General features: G+C 43.4%; 1 protein-coding gene and 1 pseudogene across 3 annotated transcripts; both read right to left on the minus strand.

The window, feature by feature from the left end:
- Positions 1-529: 529 nt before the first annotated feature.
- On the minus strand, positions 530-22,890 carry LOC120891616 (zinc finger protein 426-like; annotated as a pseudogene). Its single transcript, XR_013428892.1, has 3 exons — positions 22,623-22,890; positions 8,325-8,410; positions 530-7,062 (listed from the first exon to the last, which is right to left on the minus strand). The product of XR_013428892.1 is annotated as a zinc finger protein 426-like (transcript).
- Positions 15,157-25,445, minus strand: Fbxl12 (F-box and leucine rich repeat protein 12). 2 transcript variants are annotated; one of them, XM_005336111.5, is made up of 3 exons: positions 24,577-25,445; positions 24,395-24,467; positions 15,157-16,594 (listed from the first exon to the last, which is right to left on the minus strand). In XM_005336111.5, the coding sequence occupies exons 1-3, from the start codon at positions 24,660-24,662 to the stop codon at positions 15,773-15,775; spliced, it is 981 nt and encodes a 326-aa protein (XP_005336168.1). In that variant the 5' UTR covers positions 24,663-25,445; the 3' UTR covers positions 15,157-15,772. The 2 variants fall into 2 exon arrangements, with proteins under 2 accessions (XP_005336168.1, XP_021589515.1); XM_021733840.3 differs by lacking the exon at positions 24,577-25,445 and adding an exon at positions 22,897-22,960 and having other exon boundaries at positions 24,395-24,466.
- Between the last annotated feature and the right edge of the window lie 748 nt (positions 25,446-26,193).

Here is a 26,193-nt window from a genome sequence, read left to right on the forward strand (position 1 = left end):
TTTAGCCTTGAACTTCCAGTGGTGTCTGAATTAGGCAACTGAAAGTTTTTTTAAAAAATAGCCTGCATCAGACTAAAATTCTAAAGTGTCTACTGTTTCTGTCCTTCTCTCCGATCTTGGCAACAGTGTCTGATTCTTCCCTTTCACTTCCCTGCACAAACCTGCAGATAGCACCTTGCTTTGTAGACTCTTCCTTGCTGGTCTGTCTTGGTAGCTCAGACTTGCTTCTTTGCCCTGAGCAGAGGCACAGAAAATCAAGGCTTCAAACCCAGAAAGGTGGATATGGCAGTTATGCTCCATGCTTCTAAGGGAGTAAAATTAGCAACTGGGCAAGGTGGCACATGCCTGTAATCCCAGCAGCTTAGGAGGCTGAGGCAGGAACCAGCCTTAGCAATTTAGCTACGTCCTAGCAACTTAGAACCTGTCTTAAAATAAAAAGGACTAGGGAAGTTGTTCAGAGATTGAGCACCCCTTGATTCAATGCTCAGTACCAAAAAAGAGCCATCAAATTAACATATAGCAGTGAAACTTGAGTACAAGAAATTTTTTATTATGGAATAATACAAGCAACGGAGACTAAGTAACATATATTAAAATGGAGCCCCTTATACCTACCATCCTGAAGGCCAACCCCAACCCATTTTTCAGTGGTACTGAAGATTGAAGCCAGGACACTTGACCAAAGCTACATATCCAAACCTTTTTTAATTTTGAGACTTTTTATATTTTATTTTATTTATGTGTGTGTGTATGTGTGTGTGTGTGTGTGTGTGTGTGTGTGTGTGTGTTGCTGGGAATGGAACCAGGGCTTTGTGCATTCAAGGAAAGCACTGTACCAACTGAGCTATATACCCAGCCCTTGAGACAGTTTTTTAAAAAAGATTTTCTAAAAAATATTTTTTAATTGTAGGTAGACATAAGAACTTTATTATGTGGTGCTGAGGATTGAACCCAGTGCCTTGCATGTGCTAGGCAAGCACTCTACCACTGAGCCACCACACCAGCCCTTATTTTGAGACAGTCTTGCTGAGTTGCCAAGACAGGCCTCGAACTTGAGATCCTCACACGTACACCCCATTTGAAGTTTATAAGAAGCATTTTTTTTTTTTTTGGTTCTGCAGATTGAACTCAGAGCTTCATGTCTTCAGGCAAGAGCTCTACCTGAGCCATGTCCCCAGCCCAAGAAACATCTAATGGGATATGCATATCAACAATCCCCTGACTACCCAATTTCCACTGAATTTCAGGCAATAAAATCTGTATGTCTTAGGTGGAGAACACAGTGGTAAGCATGAACCTGGATGTCATGGCAAGGCCTGATGTCCTTTACCAGCTGCATCTACTCCCTCTGAATCTGGTCAAATTTAATGGGGTTGACTTCATCTCCATAAGCCCAGGGGGTGATATTCTCCTGAGGGGCAGGGTACTGCACTTGTGTCAACAGAATCAGTCTAGCTGTGTAGCGCAGCGGGTTCTTAAGGGTAGACAGGGTGATGTGGTTCCCATAGAAGCCAAAGGTTCTGAGCTGGAAACAGTAACCCAGGGCTAGAAAGATGGCATCCAGCTGGGAGTCTGTGATCTCACAAAACTCTAGGACCAGGGTCTCAAGGGCGTCTGCACCTTCTCTAGAGGAACCTGGAGAGGTCTGGCACTCATCTCTTTCATTGATCATTTGCTGAGCTTCAGATGCCTCGGTTGGTTAGTGCTTGGACATGCGGACAGATGCTTTATGTCTGATTCTTTAAGTGGACTCGATGTCAGCAAGAGAGTCTTTGAGGGGGTCTGGCTCAGGAGGATTTTATGTAGTGCTCTGTAAAGGAAGAAGACATCCTGCATGCAGAGTTCCTGGAGGTTGTCCAGCTTTCTCAAGCGAAGGCTGTATTTATGGGGAAACCACCTATTCAGCAAGTGGGATGTAAAGAGGTGCCAACTTATGCTGGTGAAATGAAATAATGAAGTTTCCTCATCTTGCTCAGGTAAAGAAAAACAAAATGTTCCATTTTTCCTGACCCCAGAAAATATCCATTTCCAGCTCCTGGACATAGTCCACCAGCTTTATAGGAGAAGTGATCACCAATCTTCAGCTTCTCGTGGTGTATACAGACCACCACCTTTCTCTCCAAGGCCCATGTGGGGAGCCTGAAAATGAGTTCATTTTTGGCGGCTTCATCCATCACTTACGTATGAATACCCTCAAAGTCTGTTTTATTCTCCTTCAGCCATATTTCCCTCTTTTCTTTGGACACATGGCCTCTTGTGAGCAAGTGCTCACTGGGGCTGTGGACCTCATGATCAGGAAGTCCTGATTCACATTCCTAAAATTCAACACTTGCAGTTTCCACTGCCTGGGGTAAACCTTCTGGGAAAGCAGCATATCCAGCCCACCCAACAGGGTTTTTAAGGCCTGTACATTTTGTGTCTTTATAAGAGACCCCAGAAGGAGGCAGGCCAAGGGGCAGGACAGTAACATCTTCTTCAGCATCTCCATGTGACCCCACCACCACCATTAAAGACCCTTTGTACAACTCTAGAATGAACACCCTGGTCAGGTACTCCATATTGGGGATGGCAAGGCCTCATTGCTTAGCAGGTTCTGTATCACCAAGTCCTGGAATGTGGGTATGGGCTGGAATTCATCCTGTGGAATCCTATCTGAACATCTGGATGTGGCTGTCAGGGCACTCTGAGTGTCAGCAGAACCTGGCAGTGACTCCTAGCTCCAGGATTCTTGAACAGAATGGAAATTTTATTATGAGCTTTTCATCTTGCATTCTGATACATACCTGTTGCCTGAAATTTCCTCTTCATTTTGTATGTATTCCACAGATTATTTTATGATTACCATAAAGATTAAACATAATATCCCAATGCCTATTGCATTATACCAGTCCCACTCTTCCCTCCTGCTATCCTCAGTATAACATTGGGGGGAAATTCTACTTAGAAAGTATTTTTAAAGCAATTAAACATTAAAATATAAAACAACCACAGAAAACTGTGTGCTTAAGTATCTTGAGAGTAAGACACAGAAAAGTGATTTCCTATCATTTATTTCAGTTTTCCTCCAGAATGATTTATCTTACATGCAATTGTAGTACCACCTATCTTCTCCAAATTCTTGGTTTATCCTTTCCAGAAGGACAATGAATACTTTCTGTGCCTCTGAAGATATGTGTATTTACTAAAAAATTCCTACATTTTTGCATTCATACAGCTTCTTTGAAGTGTGAATTTTAGTTTATAGTAAGACTTGAGCATTTCCCTCATTCTCTACAATCATAATTCCTCTCCAGTATGAATTATTAAGTTCATTAAAGGATGAAGGCAAAAATAACATGTTTTCCTGTGTGTGTGTGTGTGTGTGTGTATGCACACATGTGTGTAGGCATGCCCATATTCCTTCCTTTAAAAAAAATTTTTTGGGGGGCACTGGGAATTCAATCTAGTGGCACCGAATCACTGAGCAACATCCCCAGCTAAGTTACTGAATCTGGCCTCAAACTTGAGATTCTCTTGCCTAAGCTGCCAAAATCACTGGGATTAAAGGCATGGGCCACCTTGCCCAGTGGCATTCCTGTACTTCTGACATTCATGTTTTTGGCCTCTGAGATTTTTAACATATGTGGTGGGACTAAAGCTTTCTTATATCTTATGGGGACAGGGTTTCTCTCCATTTCCTGTTATTTAGCAATATCTGAAGAATCTTTAGCATTTCTTAAACTTGTGAGGTTTCTTACACATGATGCTGTCAAATATTTCTGAAGGCTCTCCCAGATATTTGCATACATAGCCTGCCCCCCCCCTCTCTCTCTTGTGTGTGTATATGGGTATGTGTGTGTGTGTGTGTGTGTTTGGGGTGCCAAGGATGGAACTCAGGGCCTTATGCATTCTAGGCACTCTACTCTGAGCTACATCTCTAGCCATTCACTGTAAGTTCTCAGGGAAGGGTTTTCTTGTAGACTTCACATTTGAATCCCCATGTGGATATTAATACCTAATCACAAAATTTTACCATATTTCTTAGGCTGGTTATGGTGGCATTTTCCTGTAGTCCCAAATATCAGGAGCCTGAAGCATGAGGAAAGCTTGAGCCCAGAAGTTTGAGACCAGCCTGGGCAACATAGCAAGATCCCATCTCAAAAACATAAACCACATTTCTTACAAAAGAGTTATACTTAAGTGTGGGTTGTTATGTGCTATGAAATCATGTGGATTTGTATGTGTAAAATAAGTCCTGTGGAGTGTGGAGTGAAGGCTTTCCCACATTCCATACACACATAGGACTTCTTTCCACTGTGAATTCTTGAATGATTCATATATTTTCTTCTCCAGTGTGAGTTCTCATATGTAATTTAAGTCCTGTGGATTGAGTGAAGGCTTTGCCATATTCTTTACAGACATAGGGCTTCTCTCCATAGTGAAAAGAATGTCCTATAAGGTACAAAGAATGAATGAAGGCTTTCTCACATTTCTTACATGCGTATGTTTTTCTCCAATATGAGATCTCATTTGTACTTTAAGATATGACTGATTACAAAAGTTCTCCAACAATCTTTGTATTCATACAATTTCTCTTGTGTATGAGTCTTTTCCTGGCAAGTAGGATTTGGAACCTGGTTGAAGATTTTATATTGTACACACTTAGTTTTCTCCCCAACATGGTTTCTTTGGGGCAGAAAATGAATTAAGTTCTTTTTAAAGGCTTTTCCACCCTGTTTATCCTTAGATGTTTTCTCTCTAATATAAGTTCTCATGAGTCATAAGTAAGTATTTGCTAAAGACTTTTCCACAATGGTTAGAACCATAGAGTTTCTCTGTAGCAGTGTTTCTTTTCTGTAGATTAAGAGATGAATGATGAATACAGAGTTTTTCACGTTCAGTATAGTAACAGAATGTCTTCCCCATCAGCAACATTTATGTACTGGAAACAACATTATCATGACTAAACATTTTGCTGTTTCTAATATGTATACAGAGTTACTGCCCTGCTTTTGAGATTTGTTTTATTTTGTGTGGTGAGATAATCCAGAGCTTTGAGGACTGAGCTACACACCCCCAACCCTGAATTACTTTATACTGAATAATCTGTGAAGCCAGGAGCCTCTACTTTCACAGAACTTCTTAGAGATTGTATCTGATAATGACTATATTAATAAATATAGTCATTAAAATGTTTACCAAAAATGGATTACATATAATGCATTCTACCTTCAGGTGTAACTAATTAGAACAAGTAAAAAATTCAAGTAAAAGATAGAATACATGAGTTATATGTGGATTTTTTTGAGGTATCTGAGAAAAAAATAGCTTTGAAGTAAGTTTAGAGTGATCCCTTAATTCATGAAATTCAGAGAATCTCTCAGAAACTCTGCTTTCCTTGACTCACATAATCATGGAACTGGTGCTTCGGGTCCTAATGTGAAAGATTTTACTGCTGGAAAATCTTACGAATTATATTTCATTTGATGTTTTCTCTGCAGAAATGTTTTGAAGCTGTGGAGCATCTTTGGTATTAAGTTGCAAATCCAAATATTAAATAAAAATAGCAGGTTTTTTTAAAAAAAATGCAGGATTGGGATAAAGTTGTTTAAAAGCATGTGGCAGCCAGGCATGGTACTGCATGCCTGTAATCCCAGTGGCTTGGGAGGCTGAGGCAGGAAGTTCACAAGTTTAAATCCATCCTCAAAAACTTAGCAAGGCCTCAATCAACTTAGTGAAAGCCTGTTGCAAAGGAACTACATGCAAAAAATTAAACTTTCAAATAGGCCAGAGGCCTCCCTAAAAATAGAAAAAAGTTGAGATGATAGGTAGAAATTTAAAGGTAACAGCAAGTTGAAGGCACCCAAGGAAACTCAAAAACCAATTGTCTTAGTCTTCTCAGGAAAAAAGTACACTCAGAATTTACACAGTGATACTTACAATGTACCCCATGTTTCCCAGACTAGCAACTCCTCCTCATAATACCATATTTACTTGTGACCTCACCCTTCAGAGCCCTTCTTCCTCCTGTCCTCAGCTTTCCCCCTCTGTCCAATTGATGGAATTGGATTTACATAATTTGGACCTTTTTTGAGGGAAAACACACAAGGAGAACTGGGCAAGATATGACAGCCATTTCTGTGAATCAAGAAACCACACCTCTGCTTTCAGGACTTCTGAAGATGATCAAGTCTAACTTTGCAAACAGCAAACTAATCATGCAGCATTTTCAATAATGTAGTAAAGCTAATTTAAAAGGAACAAAAATGTAAACATAGTCTCTCTGTGTGCCCTCAAATGACTGGGGAGCTCTAAGACCTAAGAACCATGAATTTTATTCATATTTAAAGGTTCACAGTTTTTATTTAATTTTATTTATTTTTTTTTAAAGAGAGAGTGAGAGAGGAGAGAGAGAGAGAATTTTTAATATTTATTTTTCAGTTCTCGGCGGACACAACATCTTTGTTGGTATGTGGTGCTGAGGATCGAACCCGGGTTGCACGCATGCCAGGCGAGCGCGCTACCGCTTGAGCCACATCCCCAGCCCCAAGTTCACAGTTTTTAATCCCATAAAAGAAAGTCATTTATTTAATGAAGTCTTCATGAGTAACCCTCTGCACAGTAATGCCCATTGGCCCAGGTCTTATGTCTGTGCTTGCAGCGGGGATGGGGTGGACACTGGGGATTGAACCTAGGAACACTCCACCACTGAGCTATATCCCCTGTCCTTTTTATTTTTTTGAGACAGAATCTCACTAAGTTGCTGAGGTAAGCTGCAAACTTGTGATCCTCCTGAGTTGCTGGGATTACAGGTATATGCCACCATGCCTGACTATGTCTTTTTGTTTTGTTTTGTTTTGTTTTGTTTTTTAATCACAGCATTCCCATTTGACAGCAAGCATTTAAGAAACATTCATTTCATAAAGGGCTCAGTGGAGACATGATGCCAGCCTTACCCAGTGTAACAAGATTCCTGTAGTCCTCCAGCATCACATCTCTGTAGAGAGCTCTCTGTGTTTGATCCAACAAAGTCCATTCCTCCTGGGTAAAGTCCACAGCCACATCCTCAAAGGTCACTAAATGCTAAACCATCAAATACATACTGGCTTTAGCTAATTACCATCTTCTTTGGTGTTCCAAGAAAGGTGCATGAGGGACAGCACTCTTGGGCCTCAGATCTTTTCTCTTCTCTACATATCATCGCTGTCTGGTGGTTCCATTCGGTCACATGGATTACCAGTATCGCTGACCCATGTCTAAATATACCTTACCATAACTCTACTGTGGGTTTTCCTCTTATTCTTCCTCTATTTTTAGGTCATAGTTAACACTGAAGACATTGCAGCATTCTGTAAAGACTGGTAAATGAATTATTCCCACAATGACATACATATTCCTTCAGATTGGACACCTTCGTCTTTTTATTATTATGTGATGTAACACTTGGAAAACAATAAGCCAACAAACATGACTGAGGATCAGAAAAAAAAATAGTAAAGGATTGGGGGTAGCTCAGGGGCACAGCTTATGCTTAGACTGTGTGAAGCCCTGGGTTTGATCCCTAGCACAAAAAGAAAAAAAAAGAAGTAGGAAATACTGAGATAAAAGAATCATTGCCAATATACTCCCTGTATAGCCTAATGTATGGTTCCTGGAGAAACTCACCTGGGAACTCACTCAATCCCTGAGGAGTGCCCTAACTACTTAACACACTTACATACATGAGAAGGGCAAAGGCTACCTGATGGAAACACGCATGACATTTTAAAGAAATAACTACTTTCCATTTGCCTGCGAGGAATCCATCAGTAACCCAGCCATCATCCTTGCCTCCTTTAGGTTCCTCTCACAAAGACAAAAAGGTTCCTGAGAAAGATATCTAGAGAAAAGAATTAGGGCATGAAATTTTCAAGTCTTTCCTCAGTAGCAACAATCACATGCCAATATACTATTCCACACAACACAGAGAACACACTAGACACAATAGTTCCACACAATGCCAAAGTGGTTCTGAGTTACCTGGAATAAGAAAAGGGTTATCTGCATCTTCTCACCTTTGAAGTAGAGGAGATTAATTTAATTTTATAGTTATACAAATTAAAGCACAGATAGGCGGAGCTGTTTATTCACCAGACACGATAACATTCACAGATTGTTATCCCCAAAAAAGCACATATGTGCTCCTTTTGCATTCCAAATTCTAGGAACCTGAGCTGTAGATACCCTGGTTCATTTCAATACCTTTTGCAAGGCTCACTGTGACTACTCCTGAGCAATGGGTCCATCATCTGTGAAGGAGCCTCACAAAGTAGATGATTTGAAAAGAAGCATCAACAAGGACTCACCACATATAAGTCAGATCAATGACTGCCATTCTGTGGCACTGATAGTGAAATTCTCCAGGACATTCCATTTCTTGCTCAGAAGAATCCTGTGAATTTAAATTAATAGATTGATCTTGATTTCTCAGTACATTACTGGCTAGGTAACTGGGTTAATATCATCAATCACTAAGCCTCGGAGGTTTCTCCTTGATCATGAAATATGACTCATTAGCCCTCTCTGCAAATAAGACAAGCACCAACCATTAAAGCTAACACTATCCCAGGCAAATATTAATAATAACAATTGACATTTAATTAGCACCTGTTAGTACTTCTACATTTATAACATCCTTTCAATGTCTAACAAATCTACAAATTAGGTCTGAACACTGTTGTTTTATAGCTGAGAATGCTAAGGATCTGACAGAATCAGTAATTGTCCTATATTCTCCAGCCAGGAAGAGGCAGCCCAGGATTAAATGACAGGTTAGTGTGTCAAAAGCCTTATCTCCCGGGTTGTTATCCCTAATATGACTAGAATTCACTCCAGACCTTTGCTAGGCATATGAACAACACAATATAAAAGGCTTTATGGAATTTGGAAGGTCCCAGATATGCTCTGTTGGAGCTTGGATGGATTTGAAACCTTTGCTTTCCCTTCAGTCTATTAGCAAACATTCATTAAGGTCCTCCACTGTGGCAGGCAGGTACCAGGTGCTGAGTGTAACTCTTAGGGATCTCTAATTTCATTAGGGCACAAATAACTGATTTATCAGTTGCAGATGAGTAGTATGGTTTTATTTTTTAAAAATCCCAATAAACTATAAGAAGTATCACACACACACACACGAAGAAGGGTTCACACACCTGTAATCCCAGCAATTTGGGAGGTGGAGGCTGAAGAATCGCAAATTCAAAGCCAGCCTCAGCAACTTAGTGAGATCCTAAGAAACTCAGCAAAACACTGTCTCTGAATAAAATATGAAAAAGGGCTAGGGTTGCTGGGGTTGTGGCTCAGTGGTAAAATGCTTGCCTACCATGGGTGAGGCACTGGGTTCAACCCTCAGCACCACATAAAAATAAATAAATAAAGTATTGTGTCCATCTACAACTAAAAAAAATATTTTTTTAAAAAAGAGCTGGAGATGTGGCTCAGTGGTTAAGTAACCCTTTAATCCTCAGAGAGAGAAAGAGACAGACAGACAGACGGACAGAGGCAGAATAGGAAAATAATCATATTGGACCCAAAGATACTTGAACTTGAATATTATGGTTTTATGAGTCAAAATTCATTTCTTATGCTGACCATTTCAATAGGGCCTGAATCATGTCGAATTTTATGTTCAAATTGAAGTAGCTTTATTTTACTCATAGTTATAAATAATACAATAAAACAGTTTCATCTTTTTATCTTCTTATTGACCAGTAAGTACTACTTTTGCCCAGTAAGTACTGGTTCTTTAAAATATTTTGTAGGTGTAGATGCACAGAATGCCTTTATTTTATTTGTTTATTTTTATGTGGTGCTAAAGATAGAACCCAGTGCCTCACACATGCTAGGCAAGTGCTCCGCAACTGAGCTAAAGCCCCAGCCCTAAGTACTGGTTTTATTATAATTCATGGTTTCATACACTTTATTCTCCCTATTTCTCATTCTCATTTTGAAATGTTTATACTTAGTTCTATTTCTTGAACTTCTCTCACTGAGTTACAGTATATATACAACAGAAGGAGGCAATCCAGAGTAAGAATTTCAGTAAATTGTCAAGAAAGGAATTGTCCCATAAAGCCACCATTCGGGTCAAGAAATAGAACATTCCTATATCCCACATCTCAAATCTGTCTTTTGCCTCCTAATCAAAACCACTACACTGACATCTTACACTCTAGTTGATTTTGTCCATTTTTAATTTTTAGAGAAACACTATGCATTTTTTTTTGTCTGGCTTTTCCCATTTAACATGTTTGTGAGGCTCTTCCAAGTTGTTGCATCTATCTACTGGTGGTTTGTTCTTTCTCTTGGCTGAATAGCGTGCCATAGAAAAAATATGCCACAATTCACACACTGTCCTGTTGATCCATATTTCAGTTGTTTCCAACTTAGTTATTTCAAATGATGCTCCTCTGATAGTCTTTATATGTATTTTGGTGCACATGTACATGCATTACTGTTGCATTATGAACACTTCCTATTTAGTTGCTACTGTTCAAAAATGTGCTTCTACCAGCAATGTGTGCAAATCTTAACCAACCCTTGCTAAGATCATTCATTTTAGTTGTTTTGTGGTTGTTTTTCAGGACTGGTGTTTGAATCCAAGAGTTCCCCCACCTGCGAGGTAAGCACTCGACTACTGAGTTACATCCCCCAGGTGTTTTATTTATTTATTTATTTGAGACAGGGTCTTACTAAGTTGCCCAAGTGGGTCTCAGACCTGCAATCCTCCTACCTCAACCTCCCCACTAGCTAGGTTTACAGGCATGTGCCAACTATATCAAGTTGTCACTCATGCAGTTTTACTTGTAGCTGTTCAGTTATGTGTGTAGTACAGTCACTTTATGGTTTGGACTTGCCCTTACTTGGTTACTGATAATGAATGAGCACCTTTCCTTATTGTTGTTGTCCATTTAGGCATTTTCTTTATGGAAGAGGCTATCCAAATCCCTTGCAAATTAATCTCCTGGGATTTGTAGTAAATTTGTAGGAATTATAATTCCTTTGTTGTTACATGTGAGGCAAGTAACCAAGTATTTATGGTCAAACACCATATCCATAATGTCACGATCTCATAAGCATTTATCTACACACAAAGAAGGAGATGTAGTGACAGTGACAGCCTCTTCCCTCCAGGCTGGAAGACCAAATCATTCAGAGTGGCTCCCCACATTCAAGTATTTATATGGCCTTTAAAAAATCTAGCTCATGGTGGTGACTGCTTTAGAGAAGAGCCCTGGAGCTGAGAAAGTAGGTTCCTCTCCCTCCTCCTTTGGACTTAGCATCTGTAGAAAGCTCCAGGCGCCACAGGGGAAGAAGCCACCCTGATGTTCCTCATTCCACAGGCCATCTGGCCCTCTCTCTGGGTCTCTTCAGTGCTGCAGCGAGGAGGATGCATAGTCCCAGCTTGCTCCTCTTTTCTTCCTGGTCTCTTCAGGCTTTGTCTTCTGTCCATCCAGGGCCACTTGTCCCAGGACAGTCAAGATTTTTTTTATGAAGTTTCTTCTGAGCAGAGGCTACCAGGTCTGGGGCCTCCCCACCTCCCGCCCCCACGCAGGCAAGGTTGGGCACAAGAGCCTGGGGGCAGACCTGAGGGAGTTTTGGGGTGTGGTGGCTGCCAGTCCTGCTCTCCCTGCCACTCCAGCCGTCCTTCACCTTGGGGTTCCGCACCATGTTGGTGGGGGCGCGGGTAGCTGCTGAGCTGGGGGCCCTGATGCTCCTGCCCCGACCCCCCGGGGAAGGTGGCCTAGAGGCTGAGAGGCCTTGTTTAAGGAGTAGATGTTCTCAACGTCCACATTGGTTTCCACTGAGGATATTGAGGATTGAGGTCCTCATGGGAAGAAAGAAGCTTAACCGACTGTCTTCCTTAAAACCCCTGGGACCATGTCCTGCAATGTAATCCCCAAGGAAGATCTGTTCTTGCTCCTGTGACAAAATGCAGCCAGCATTCAGTATCCATGGAGAGCTGCATCTGTGGATTCAATCAAAGTTGGACAAAGAACACATGAAAGTGTAATTGTGTCTGTCTACAGTGAACAGGTTCAGACTGTGTGTGAGGGGTGGGTACTGGGGATTGAACTAGGGGCATGCTACCTGTGAGCCACATGCCCAGTCCCTTCCATTTATTTATTTGTTTGTTTGTTTGTTTGTTTATTATGAGACAGGGTCTTGATAAATTTCCCAGATTGGCCTTGAATTTTAAATCCTCCTGCTTCAGGCTCCTTCTAGAATTGCAGGTGTAGGACACCATGCCTAGACATAGACATTTTTTCCTTGTCTTTATACACTAAACAATACAGAATAACAGTAATTTATGTGACATTTATATTGTTATCATAAGTAACCTGGAGATTACTTACACAGGAGGATGTGTGTAGGTTCTTGCCAATACTTATATAAGGGACATAAGCTTCTGAAGATTCTGGTATCTGTGAGGGATTCTAGAATCATCCCCTGTGGATAAAGAGGAATGAATAACAGAAATGTTTTCCTAACAGTTGTGGAAGCTGGGAAGTCCAAGATCAACCACCAGCAGTTTTAATGTCTAGGAGGGCTTCCTGGTTCATAGTGCATTCTGTATCCTCACATGGTGGAATGGGCAAGAGTCTCTTTGGGGCTTTTTTTTTTTTTTTTTTTAGTTGTCAATGGATCTTTATTTATTTATATGCAGTGCTAAGAATCAAACCTTATGCCTCACACATGCTAGGTAAGCGCTCTACCACTGAGTCACAACCCCAGCCCAGGGCTTTTTTTTTTTTTACCCTCTGGGGATTGAATCCAGGTGCACTTTATTACTGAGCTTTATCCCCAGCCCCCACTTTAAAAATCTGAGTCAGGATCTCACTACATTGCTGAAGGCCCCACTAATTTGCTGGAGCTGGCCTTGAACTCGGGATCCTCTTGCCTGAGCCTCCATTGTTGCTGGGATTACAGGCATGCACTACCATGCCCAGTTGAGACTGTTAAGTCCTTAGGCCAAAGTAACTTCATTTTGAAAATCAGCACCCACCATCCTAAGAAGCCCATCCAGGCATGACCTTCTTGTTAAGCCCGCCTCCAAGAGTCCCTAATTGCCAAAATCAAAACAAAGATGCCGAGTAACAATCACAGGACCCGATGGGTTATTTTTTAACTGTTTCCTTGTACTTGACTATATAGTTAAGAAGTATTTCCCAGCAGGTGGCTGCGCCTGGCAGAAGGGCAGCCTGGCAGATATTCTCTGTCAATAAACCTTTGCTTGACTCAGAGCTGTCTCTCTCGTGGACATTTGTGCCAGCTACCCTAATAGAGGCCTCTTGAAAAGGGCACTAGTCCCATTCATGAGGTCCCTGTCCTGATGACTTAATCACCTCCTAACACCCCCCCTTGGGGGCTAGAATTTCAACATATAACTGTAGGGGATCATATGTGTTCTCCAAAGGTCTGTGTGTTAAAGGCTTGGTCCCCAGGGTGTACTGTTCCTAGCTGGTGGAATCTTTAGGTGATAGGGTAGTATTAGGGGCATGGTCTTGAATAGGATTATGTCCAGGGCCTTTTTCTCTTTTGCTTCCTGGCTCATGTGGTGAGCTATTTGCTCTACTGTATGCTCCCTGTCATTGGCATCCAACACCCTAACCAGAGCCCCCAAAACAATGGATCTGCCTGATCTTATCCCACAACCTCCAAAAACATACACCAAAATAAACTTGCAGAGCCCAACTGTATCAATCTGTTTTTCATTACTATAACAAAATGACAGAGGCAAGCTAACTTCATAATGGAAAAAAGGGCTTATTTTCAGTTCTAGAGGTTCAAGGACATGATGCCTGCATTAATGTGCCTCTGATACAAACCTCATGGCTAATGATGTCTAATGGCATCAGCATGTCAGGAAGGAACAAGTCTTGTCATCAAAAAGAAGCTAGAGAGGTTAGAGTCCTACAATCCCTACTAAGTCCTTCTCACTAAGCTCCATCTTTTTTCTTTTTTGTAGTGCTGAAGATCAAACTCAGGGCCCCATGCATACCAGGAAATTGCTGTACCACTGAGCCACATCCCCAGTCCTAACTCCATCCTTTGAAGGTCCCACCACCTCTCACATTGCCTCCCTAGGGACCAAGCTTCCAACACATGAACTCTTGGGGGACAAATTCAAATCTTATCCAAACCATGGTAACATGTGTGGCTGATGTGGACCCTCCATCATATTCCCCCAAATAGAACCCAGTTCTCCTGACAGCCTCCCTCAGCAAAACAGGCCTAATTTTATTTCCCTCCCCACCCCCCGCAGCTGTGAAAACGCCAATCTCTGTGCTCTAACTTGGCTCAATCCTGTCTCCCAAACGTCCTGGACTAGAGCTGCTAGGTTTGGTCATAGCTTTGGACAATAAGACCCTAACCATGGCCTCATGGGCGCATACCCACACCCCAATCCTGGCAAGACAGAAGGAATTTCTATTCCAGCCAAGTGGGAATAGCAGGAAGAAACATGTCCAGCTCCTCTGATGGGTGAGCTTAGAATAAGGAATCAGCAGACCCAGCCCAGCCCTCTTCTCTCAGTCCTGGCCCTGCCTGCCAGGCAGGTGATGAGCCCCCAGTCCGGGGCTTAGCCACACACCCTCAGACCCGGTTCAGAGGGGTTCAGAAGTAACACTCATCTCATGGGCAAGCAAATGCTCGGGCTCTTACCACCTGCGTCCTTCAAGTGGTTCTGACTCAAAAGACAGGAAAAGAGTTGTTACTTACTGAAACCCTAACACCTGAGCCACCTGTGAGGCCCTGCTGCCCTTCCCCCATTGCTCTCCAACCTGGCTTTCTCCTCCCTGCTCACTCTGCCCAGACCTTCTTCCCATTACTGGAAAATGCCAAGTTTTTTCCCACCTCAGGATCTTTTTTCCCCAGCTTTCCCTGCAGCTGGTTTACCACTTAGATCTCTGCCAAGAGGCTCAACCCTGCCCTCTCTACCAAGCACCCATGCCTCCATCACATAACCTTGGTTAATTGTCTCGGAGGCTCCAAAATTATTCCATGAACCTGTTCACACCCCGCCTTCTCCTCTTGGAGCTGTATAAGAACTTTTGTTTTGCTCACTGCTGCAGCCCCAGTACCAAGAATGTTGCCTGCCAAAACAGGAAGTGCTTAAGGAATGAATAAACTGAATGCTTTCTTGAAAAAAAATTCATTATTTTTCTTTAATAGCAAAATAATATCTGCTGTGGAAAACTTGGAAAAGGTAGAAAATACAGAAAATACAACTGAGAACCTTCATGAACATTTTGATTATGAATGGCAAGCCTCATTTGCCCTTGATCTCTGTGCCTCTTGTGTGTGTGTAGATATAGAAATGGTGCACAGGCATGTGGGTACACATGTATAGTCTTTCCAGGCATCATTGGGGGAACTTGGCCCCTCAGGTCCTTCTAGCTCTTAATTCCACCCATCTGGTTAGAGGACAACTCTGAGGATGACCTGGAGAATGACCTTCATCAAGGGCTTCGGAGGGCGGGGGCTGTCAGAGTAAGGCTATGCAACATAATCCTGAGGTAGCTCGGATCTCTATTTGTAGACTTGAGAACTGGGCCCCCAGAGGCAGGCTGCTGAGGCTGAGGCCACACAGCTGGCCAACAATTCCCACTGTCTGGAGGCCCAAGGCCTTCACTGTCTCCTCCTGTCACCTTCAGTTCCCTTAAGCCCCATAAGCTACCCTCTTCAATTTGCTGCTCAGAGGGTCTTTCATCAAGGGCTTTCATCAACTGTGAAAGCTGGGACGGTGGCACAGTTACATCCACCAGTCCATGGACTCTTTGGGGCAGGCCCTAACAATGACCATACAGTGGGGCAGCCCCTTACACAGGATCCTCTCAGCCTCCTGACCCTCCCAGCCCAGCCCCTGCAGCTCAAGCACTCTGAGTTTGGGCATGGTGAGGCAGGAGGAAACAATTTCAGCTGGAGTGGGCATTTCTGGGGTGATGAGGGGGCCCTGTAAGCACAGACTCTCCAGGGCTGGCATTCCTTCCAGGACAGCCAGGCCAGGAGCAGAGAGGCCCCCAACGGTCAGCCGGATCTTGCGCACACCTCGGAGGTGGCGGCTGATGGCCAGCAGGGTGCTGTCCGCTGAGAGGGTGCAACCTAGCATTTCGAACCTCTGCAGGTAGCTGAGCTCCTGCAGGCTGGTATCCAGCCCCGTCTGGGTCACACGGTAGGTGCCACCTAGCACCAGCGAGCGCAGGGCCCGGAAACGTGTCAGGCCCTGCAGGTGCTCGTCACGGAAGGCAGGGACACGGTCCAGCACAATGCATTCGAGCAGGGGCAGCACGGTGGGGTCCTGCTCCTTAAGGAGCCAGGCCATGGAGATCTCACAGCTGTGCAGCTCCAGGGTCCTCAGGGTGCAGGGCAGGCTGGTGATGGGTACCATGCTCAGGTCAGCCACGTGCAGGCAGAGGCGCTTCAGGTTGGGGCACTTCTGGCCCAGGGCTTTCAACAGGGCAGGGGACAACTGGGGGGCCTGAGAGCCGGAGAAGAGGTAGCCACCCATCCGCAGGGAATGGAGCCGAGATGCCATGTATCGGCGAAGGAGGTGCCACATGACTTTAGGCCGCATCTGTAAGAGCCAGAGGTTGGGGTGACTGGGTGAGAGGTACAGGCTTCCCAAGGCCCCTGACTACTTGTGGCAGGGGTTTGGGTGTTTCCCTGGGTTTCTGCCCTTCCACATCAGCCTCCTCTCCAGGAACAGCAGGAGGGTCTGACTTCACCATTCTGACTACTAAAGTCCAGCGTGTGTGTGTGTGTGTGTGTGTGTGTGTGTGTGTGTGTGTGTGTGTGTGTGTGTGTGTGTGTCGGGGTTGGGTCCAAATAGATCAGAACAGATGGAGCAGGGAAACAAAATGAACCACCTCTCTATAAGCCTTTCTTCATAACCACCTCTGGGAGAGAGAAACCACGGAGAATAAAGCTGAAAAAAAAGATTAAAAACAGTCACAGCCTAACAATCAGAGCTGCCTGACCCTGGGAAATTAACAGAACACAAGCAGAGCCAGGTGGGGTAGTATTCCCCTTATCCTAACTCCTTGGGAGGGTGAGGCAAGAGGATCTCAAGTTCAAGGCCAGCCTGAGAAACTCAGTGAAACCCTGTCTTAAAAAAAGGTCTGGGGGTATATGTAACTCAAGTATAGAGTGCTTGCCCAGTAAGTGCGAGGTCCTAGGTTTATTCCCAGTACAGCGGAAAGAAATAAAACAAAATACAATTGAAAACCCAGTTCACTTCATTGTATGTACATATTACCTTAAAAAGAAATTGACTTCAGTGTAGCTCAGTGGTAGAGCAACTCATCTGGCAAGCATGAGGCCCTGGATTCAATTCCTAGCATTATGCAGATTTATAAAAAAAAGGAAACGTATAGCATATAATCTATCTATGGTTCTGGGTATTGGATCCAGGGCCTTGTGCATGCTAAGCACATGCTCTACCAGCTTCATACCCAGTCTACTGGGTATAAATTTTGTTGACTACTTTTGACACAGGAATCAAATCTTTGTGGCTAAAATTATGGAACCAGCCCAGATGCTCCATCAATAGATGAATGGATTAAGAAAATGTGGTATATACACACAATGGAGTTGTACGCAGCCATAAAGAATGAAATTTTGACATTTACCAGTGGATGGAACTGGAGAACACCATGCTCAGTGAAATAAGCTAGACTCAGAAAATCAAGAGTGGAATGTTCTCTTATATGCAGAAGCTAAAGCAAAATAAGGGGGGAAATGGGGTGGATTGGATATCAGTGGTGATACAGGGAAGATCAGTGGAATAGAGGAGATTGAGAGAGAGAGGGAGGACATACGGGAAAAGGGAGGAAATGTGGAATGAATCTAACAACTCATGCCATGTGCAAGTAAAAATACACCATAAAAAATTCCACCTTTATGTATATGTCAAAATCACCAATCAAAAATAAATAAATAGGGCCTGGAGTTGTAGCTCAGTGGTAGAGTGCTTGCCTCACACACATGAGGCACTGGATTCAATCCTCAGCGACAGGTAAAAATAAATAAATAAAGATATTGTGTCCATCTACAACTAAAAAAAATATTTTTAAAATAAATAAATAACCAGGTGCAGTGCCTTGTGCCTATAATCCCAGGGGCAAGGGAGGCTGAGACAGGAGGACTGCAAGTTCAAAGGCAGCCTCAGCAAGTAGCAAGGCCATTAGCAACTCAGCGAGACCTGTCTCTAATAAAATATAAAAAGGATTGAGGATGTGGCTCAGTGGTTGAGCACCCCTGGGTATAATCCCCTGTACCGGAAAGAAATAAATAAAAAATAAATAAGTAAATGGAAGATTTGTAGGGCAGAGGAAGAATGGGGGAGGGAGGAAAGATAGGAAGGTGATGGGCACCACGGACTGAAATGGAATGAAACAAAATCCGTACATGCATGATTTTTTTTTAGTTGTAGATAGACACAAAAGCGTTATTTATTTTTATGTAGTTCTGAGGATCGAACCCAGTGCTTCATACGTGCTAGGCAAGCGCTCTACCACTGAACCATAACCCCAGCCCCATGCATGCATGATTTTGTCCAAAGAACCTGATTACTATGTATAACTATAATGCTCTAAAAATTACAGCAACTTAGCAAGAGCCTGTCTCAAAAGATTTGGGGATGTGGCTCAGTGGAAAAGCGCCTCAGGCTAAAGCCCCAGTACCAAAACCAAAACCAACCAAACAAAAAAACCCAAAATTCTTGGCCAAATTTAGACCAGCAAGTCGGGTCCCTGGAAACTAACTCGTTAGAAATACTGGCTACTAACCAGAACCTCACAAGGGTAGTAGCAATGGTTAGCAAAATTTGAAATGGGCAAAAAGCCAATGGACAAAGTTAATTTTTTATAACTTTATTATTTATTTTTATTGTTTATGTGGTGCTGAGGATTGAACCCAGTGCTTCATACATGCAAGGAAAGCACTCTATCACTGAGCCACAACCCCAACCCTGACAAAGTTAATTTTTATTTAAAAGATGATATTTAAGAAAACTCTTTAAGTTTCACAACATCAAGTGTGAGTCAGGATGCTGAGAGGCAGCTTTTCTCATGATCTGCTGTGGAAACTTCTTTGGGAAGCAATATGGTAGTTTTTTCAGAAATACAGAATGCAGGAAACCACTAACACCTGCTTTGTTTTGAAAGAACACAGTTGACGCTCTGTAACCATGGGTTCTACATCAGTGGATCGAATCAATTGTAAGTTAGAATATGCTGGGGGAAGAAAAGCTACATCTCCAGCCCTTTTTATATTTTGAGACAGGGCCTCACTAAGTTGCTGACACTGTCCTTGAACTTTCAATCCTCCTACGTCAGCCTCCTGAGCTGCTGAGATTACAGGCATGAGCCACTGTGCCCAGCTCCTATGGAAATTTTTTTGAAATATATTTTTTTAGTTGATCTTTATTTACTTATTTTTATGTGGTGCTGAGGATTGAACCCAGTGCCACACACGTGTGAGGCAAGCGCTCTACCACTGAGCTATAACCCCAGCCCTCCTATGCAATTTAAATCATCTCTGAATGACTTATTATAACTATAGAATGTGAATGCTAGAAATTAATTGTTATACTGTATTGTTTATAGAGAATGATGACAAAAAAACTAGACTGTACATTTTTTTATTTTTTTTTTAAAGAGAGAGAGACAGAGAGAGAAAGAGAGAGAGAGAATTTTAATATTTATTTTTTAGTTATCGGCGGTCACAACATCTTTGTTTGTATGTGGTGCTGAGGATCAAACCCGGGCGGCAAGCATGCCAGGCAAGCGCGCTACCGCTTGAGCCACATCCCCAGCCCAAGACTGTACATTTTCAATGCCTCCAAATTTAATACCCGGTACCAAAAAAAGAAAAAAGAAAAAGAAATAAAATCTACAGGAGGATGTGCATTGATTCTATGCAAATGCTACACCATTAAAAAAAATGTTTTGCAGTTATAAATGGACAGCATGCCTTTATTTTGTTTATTTTTTATGGGGTGCTAAGGATCAAACCCAGTGCCTCATACATGCTAGGCAAGCTCTGCCACTGAGCTACAGCCCCAGCCCCATACACCATTTTTTTAAAAAAGGGACTTGAGCATCTAAGGAATTTGGAATCTGAGGGGATCCTAGAACCAATCCCTAGCAGATAGTATGGAACAACTGTCTATGTGTTTGTGTTCCTAGGATACAAAAGCAAACAGGAACCTGGAGCAGTGGCACATGCTTTTTATCTCAGAAGCTCAGGAGGCTGAGGCAAGAGTATAGAGAGAAAATTTAGTGAGACTCTTGTCTCAAACAAACAAACTAAAAACCCTAAAAAACAAATTATGGTACTGGGGATTGAACCCAGGAAAGCTTTACTTATGAGATATATCCCCAGATCTTTTTATTTTTTATTTTGAGACAAGATCTTGATAAGTTGCTGAGGCTGGCCTCAAACTTTCCATCCTCCTGCCACAGCCTCTGGAGTTGCAAAACTTATAGGTGTGTGCCCCCATGCCCAGCCAAAATTTTAAAAAATTTTAAAAGGGCTGGGATATAGTTCAGTGACAGAGCATCCCTGGATTCAATCCCCATACCCCCCCACACAAACTCCATTTCCCCACCACTCCCCTGCACACAGGCAAGTAAGCAAATAGCAACATCTGCTGCCTCTGGCAGAAAGAACAAGGTAAGATGAGGGAGAGAAATAGAGAGCAGACCTTAATTAAGGCCTAAAGGAGACATGAATTTTTGCTACTTTGCATTTTGAATCATGCATGTTTTATCAAAAAAAAAAAGCCCTAATGTTTTCATTTGTTAAAATGTACCCACCAATCTGGGGTACAGTTCAGTGGTAGAGCACTTGCCTAGCATGTGTAAGACCCTGAGTTGCAGTTTCAGCTACACACACACAAAAGAAAGAACAAAGGGGGGGGGTCAAGTTAGGATTCCAGTTCAGCCTGACTCCAAAACCTGATCTGGATCTTATAATCACTGCACTGTAAAAGCAAAATGTACATTGTAAATGCATAAAAGATGGGAGAGAGGGAAATACTCCAGAACAATAATAGTGGTGACTCTGGGGAAGGGGTTAACAGAGACAACTCTCAAGAGCTTAGCTCTGCCTGAATCATTCATGACTTGCATAATTTCTTAAAAATTATCTTTCACTGGTAAATACACCTTCAAAAAAGGGGGGGGGAGTTGGTATGGTGATGCACCTGTGATCCCAGCTACTCAGGAGGCAGAGGCAGGTGAATTGCTTGAGTCCAGGAGTTTGAGGGCAATCTGAACAACACAGCTAAACCTCATTCAAACAACATAAAAGGAAAACTATAAACAAATGCTCATTTCTAGCAAATGGCAGGTGTGCTAAAAATGTTTAGTAGACTTAAGTCCTGCAATTACTTGAACGAATTTTAAAAATAATAAGATGGATTGATGGACTGAGAAAGCACTGAATAGATAGATGCACAAATGGATAAACAGGTAATAAATGTAATTAAACGTTAAGGTTGGGTATTTGGGATTCTCTATGCTATTCTCTCAACTTTTATGTATTTATAATAAAGTGGTTTTTAAAAAGTTGATTTCAGGGTTGGGGTATAGTTCAGTGGTAGAGCACTTGTCTAGCATGACTTAGGCCCTGGATTCAACTCCCAGAATCACCAAACAAACACAACAAAAACAAACAAACAAACAAAAAAACAGGTTTGGGATTATATGCCTATAGTCCCAGCTACTCAGAAAGCTAAGGTGGAAAGGTCATTTGAGCTCAGGAGTTCAAGACCAGGCTGGACAACATAGCAACATCAGGTCTCAAAAACTGTTGATCTCAATGAAAACAATTTTTTTATAGGGTCATAATCTCTTTTTTTTAAAAAAAATATTTTTTAGTTGTCAATGGACTTTTTATTTATTTATTTATATGTGATGTTGATCATTGAAACCAATGCCTCATACATGGTAGGCAAGTGCTCTACCACTGAGCTAGGACCCCAGCCCATGGATCATAATCTCTTATGAAACATAATGGAAAAAACATTGAGTAGGAAAAGAAAAGGGGTATTGATAGCTTTATGCCAGGTTGGGGAAGATTTTATTACCAAATAAATTTGTGCCTGGTTTGGAAAAAAAAAAAAAAAAAACCTTTTCACTCTCCAAGTTTGTTGGGGTTTTTTTGTTTGTTTGTTTTTGGTACTGGGGATTGAACCATGAGCACTTAACCACTAAGCCACATCCCCACCTCTTTTTAAATATTTTATTAGAGACAAGGTCTCACTGAGTTGCTTAATGCCTCGCCAAGCTGCTGAGGCTGGCTTTGAACTCACAATCTTCCTGCCTCAGTGATTACATGTGTCCAACACTGCCCGGGCATTACTGTTTTTAAAGATGAGATCTTGCTATGTTGCCCAGGCTGATCTCAAACTTGTGGACTCAAGTAATCCTCTAACCTCAGCCTCTTGAGTAGCTGATTCCACAGGTGTGCTTGAACAAGCCTGGCTTCACTTTGCAAGCTTTCTGACTTTGAAATGTTGGAATAAGAACTGAATATGGTACAGTCTAAATGATCTTACTCCTCAGAAAGTGCACTTCCAGGTTTCAGTGTAACTTCACCTGGACAAAAGAAGACAATCACTGGGCGTAGTGGTGCATGCTTGTAATCCCAGCAGCTTGGAAGACTGAGGCAGGTGGATCACAAGTTCAAAGCCACCCCCAGCAACTTAGTGAGGCTCTAAGCAACTTAGTGAGACTCTGTCTCTAAATAAAAATTTTAAAAGGGCTGGATGTTGCTCAATGGGTTCAATCCCTGGTGGGGAAAAAAGAAGAAGACAATCACAAGGCTATTCTTGTTAACCAAAGTGTCTTCCCCCAAGGAGAGGGGCCGCACCTGGAGATGCGGATCAGGTCCCGGACCGGGAGGTAAGAGAAGATTTCCAGAATGAGGACAATACCTGGAGTAGAAATGCAGAGGTTAGGACCCCATTAACAATTTTAATAAGAACCCCAAGTGATTCATATACACAGTAAAGTTTGATAAACTGATTTTAACTATTTAGATTATTAGAAATAATCTAAACATCTATTAACAGGAAAATGGATACATAAGTTAAAAGGAATGCACTTGATTTCTATGTGCTAATAAAACAGCATTATTTAAATAGAAAATTGTTCAGAAATTCATTCACTATACTGTATACTGCTTATGAACACACGTATGAAATGATGTGAAAGTAAGGTTAAAAATCTTCTTTATATTACTGGCTACTTATGAAAAGGATAAGACAACAAGTAGACCTATAAATGTTTTGCTGTGTACACGTATATTGTGTGTTTACATATACACACAGGTGTCTGTCACATGTATGATGTGCAGTAAATAAAACAAAATTTAGGTTAGATCTGCCCCACAGTGGCACACATCTGCAATCCCCACTACTTGGGAGTCTGAGCGAATAGAATTGAAAATCCCAGGGCAGCATAGGTAACTTGGTGAGATCCTTTCTCAAAATTAAAAAGTTAAAAAGACCACGGAAATCGGCAGCACAGGCCTTTAATCCCAGCGACTGGAGGCTGAAGCAAAAGGATCACAAATTCCAAGCCAGCCTCAGCAACTTATCCAGAACCTATGTCAAAACAAAACATAAGAAGAGCCGGGAGAGTAACTCAGTGATAGAGGGGTCCTGGGTTCAATTCTCAGTCGGACCAAGGGGGAAAAGAAAAAACAATGAGAGAAGAAAAGAAACAGGGTGGCGGATACAGCTTAGTGCTAGAGTGGTCACCTAACACAAGCAAGCCCTGGGTTCCGTCCCCAGTATAGCCAAAAAAAAAAAAAAGTTAAATCTAGGTGGTAAAGACATGGTTGTAATATCACCCTCCATACACTTCTGGATAGTTGAAATATTTCATAATAAACACAAAGAAAATAAAATGCAAATGAGAGAAAGTGGAAATGGTTTGGTCGCACTACTCAGGAATTTTATTCAGAAAATCAGTTGACTCGGGAAAATAATTTCGCTACAAAAAAACGGTATCAGCGTCTGACAATGTCATCACAGACCAGCATTTCCTAGGTGCCGAGTAGGGCCAGGCACTGCTGCAAGCCCCTTCTCCGCACCGCGACCCCACGACCGAGCTTTTCTTTTAGGGGCTGGGACTGACCACGGGCCTCGCGTGGACTCAGCACGCGCGCCGGTCCCACAGGGATCTAGGACGGGGACGCTGAGGCCCTGAGACGGGCCCACACTGCCCGACTGGAAATCCCAGGCCTGCGCTGACCAAGGGCCAGTTCTTGCAGTTCCTGACACACCGTCCCAGGGTAGGAAGGCTGGTCCTCGGGTCCAACCAATCCAGACGAAGCCCTGGCCCGCACAACCGACCCCGCGTACCGTGTAGAGCGTCAAGTCGACATGTCGCCACAGCCACCGGTCGTCCACCAGCCTCTTCCAGCGGTGACAGACCCTGGGGGAGGGGACCCGCCGTTAGAACGACCCCGGCCCCGCTGGGGCCGGAGCCGCATCTCCGGGTGCGCCCCCTACCCGGCTCTTTCCCCCGAGGAGAGGGGCCGCACCTGGAGATGCGGATCCGGTCCCGGACTGGGAGGTAAGAGAAGATTTCCAGCAGCACCGAATCCGGCAGGTCAGTAAGAGTCACCATGATCCCGCCGCCACGTACTTCCGCTTCCGGTCAAAGCGAAGTCGGGATTCCCTCGGGAATGCCTAGGCGGCGGGAGGGGCGGCAGCCGGACTTCCAGCACCCGGCGGGTCCTTCCGCTTTCCTCTCGCAGGAATGTGGTCAGGTTCCGGGACGGGACCACCTCAAGACCAGACCTGCTGGGGGCCCGGCTACAGACTAAGACCCAGCCTGGGCGGCGTCGCAGGGGCTGGGTGAGGCCCAGGGGCGGGGCTGGGACGAGGACCAAGCCCGGAAGGCGTGGTTTGGGCGGGAACTAATCGGGGGCGTGGCCAGGACGGAGGCTGGGCTGGGAATGAAGATGGAGAGTGGGCCAAAGAGCGTGTCCCCAGGCGTGGACCTAGCCCAGAAAGCCTGGTTCGGAAGGGGACAGGGACCAAGCTTGGGGCTAGGAATGTAGCCCAGCAAGCGCAAGTCCCTGGGTTCAGTCCCCAGCCCAGCAAGAAAAGGGAAAAAGATCTCACGAAGAAGCCTGGAAGACGGCACCGGGTTGGGACGGGCCCAGGCCCAAGGGTGGGACCGGGAACGAAGCTCAAGCCAGAAGGTGTGGTTGGTGGGCGGGAACAAGGACCAGGACCCAGACTGGAGGGCGAGCGGGTGTGGCCACAAGCGGAGTACCTGGCGGAGGTGTCTGCGCTTCTTCACTTAATGCAGCCTGAAGCCTGAGGCGGTGATCCGCGCCGCTGATCCCAGGGACCTGGACGACTGAGGCAGGGGAATTGGAAGTTCAAGGCCACCCTGGGCAACGTGGGAGACCGTGTCTAAAAAAAAAAAAAAAGTCGGGAGATGAAGTTCAGTAGCAGCACGCCCGCCTGGCATGCGCGAGGCTTTAGGTTCGTCGATTCCCAATATTGGAATGTCCTGAGCAGTGAACTCAAAGGGAAATGAGACAAGATTTTGCTAGCCTCGTTATGATGAGATAAATTTATATTCAAGAAGTGCCACATGACTTGATAAGATTAAGAATGTGCGAAGTTAGATAAAGAGTGTGTGAATTTAGGGCTGGGGATGTGGCTCAAGCGGTACTGCGCTCGCTTGGCATGCGGGTGGGGCGCTGGGTTTGATCCTCAGCACCACATAAAAATAAAATAAAGATCTTGTGTCCACCGAAACTAAAAAATAAATATTAAAAATTCTCTCTCTCTCTCTCTTAAAAAAAGTTTGTGAATTCAGATAAGGGAAATTGTAGATAAGTGAAGACCTTGAGACCCTGTGTAGGCATTGGGTCCCACTTCCTCGTTCTCCTGTAAATGTTGGTGAAGATGCTCCTTGGCTCAAATCAGTAATACAGCTTTGATGTTTGTGGCTGTGGACTTCATGCAGAAGGAGTGGAGTTTCCTGGATCTAATTCAGAGAAACCTGTACATGATGTTATGTATAGTCATGTGATGCTGGAAAACTACCAGAACCTAGGATTGCCATCATTCCTGTAGCCTCTCAGGGACTTACTGTATTGCAAGTTTAGTGATGTTAACTCTGAATACAGTGGGAAATA

The sequence above is a fragment of the Ictidomys tridecemlineatus genome, chromosome 2 (genome assembly GCF_052094955.1).
Source record: "Ictidomys tridecemlineatus isolate mIctTri1 chromosome 2, mIctTri1.hap1, whole genome shotgun sequence".
Lineage (NCBI taxonomy): Eukaryota > Metazoa > Chordata > Mammalia > Rodentia > Sciuridae > Ictidomys > Ictidomys tridecemlineatus.

Excerpts from the sequence above, each read along its gene's own strand:
- Fbxl12 (XM_005336111.5), bottom strand. The coding sequence starts at position 24,662 with ATGGTGACTCTTACTGACCTGCCGGATTCGGTGCTGCTGGAAATCTTC. Across the intron at positions 24,468-24,576 it reads GACCGGATCCGCATCTCCAG|GGTCTGTCACCGCTGGAAGA; the intron begins GTGCGGCCCCTC and ends CCCCTCCCCCAG. Across the intron at positions 16,595-24,394 it reads TCGACTTGACGCTCTACACG|ATGCGGCCTAAAGTCATGTG; the intron begins GTACGCGGGGTC and ends TGGCTCTTACAG.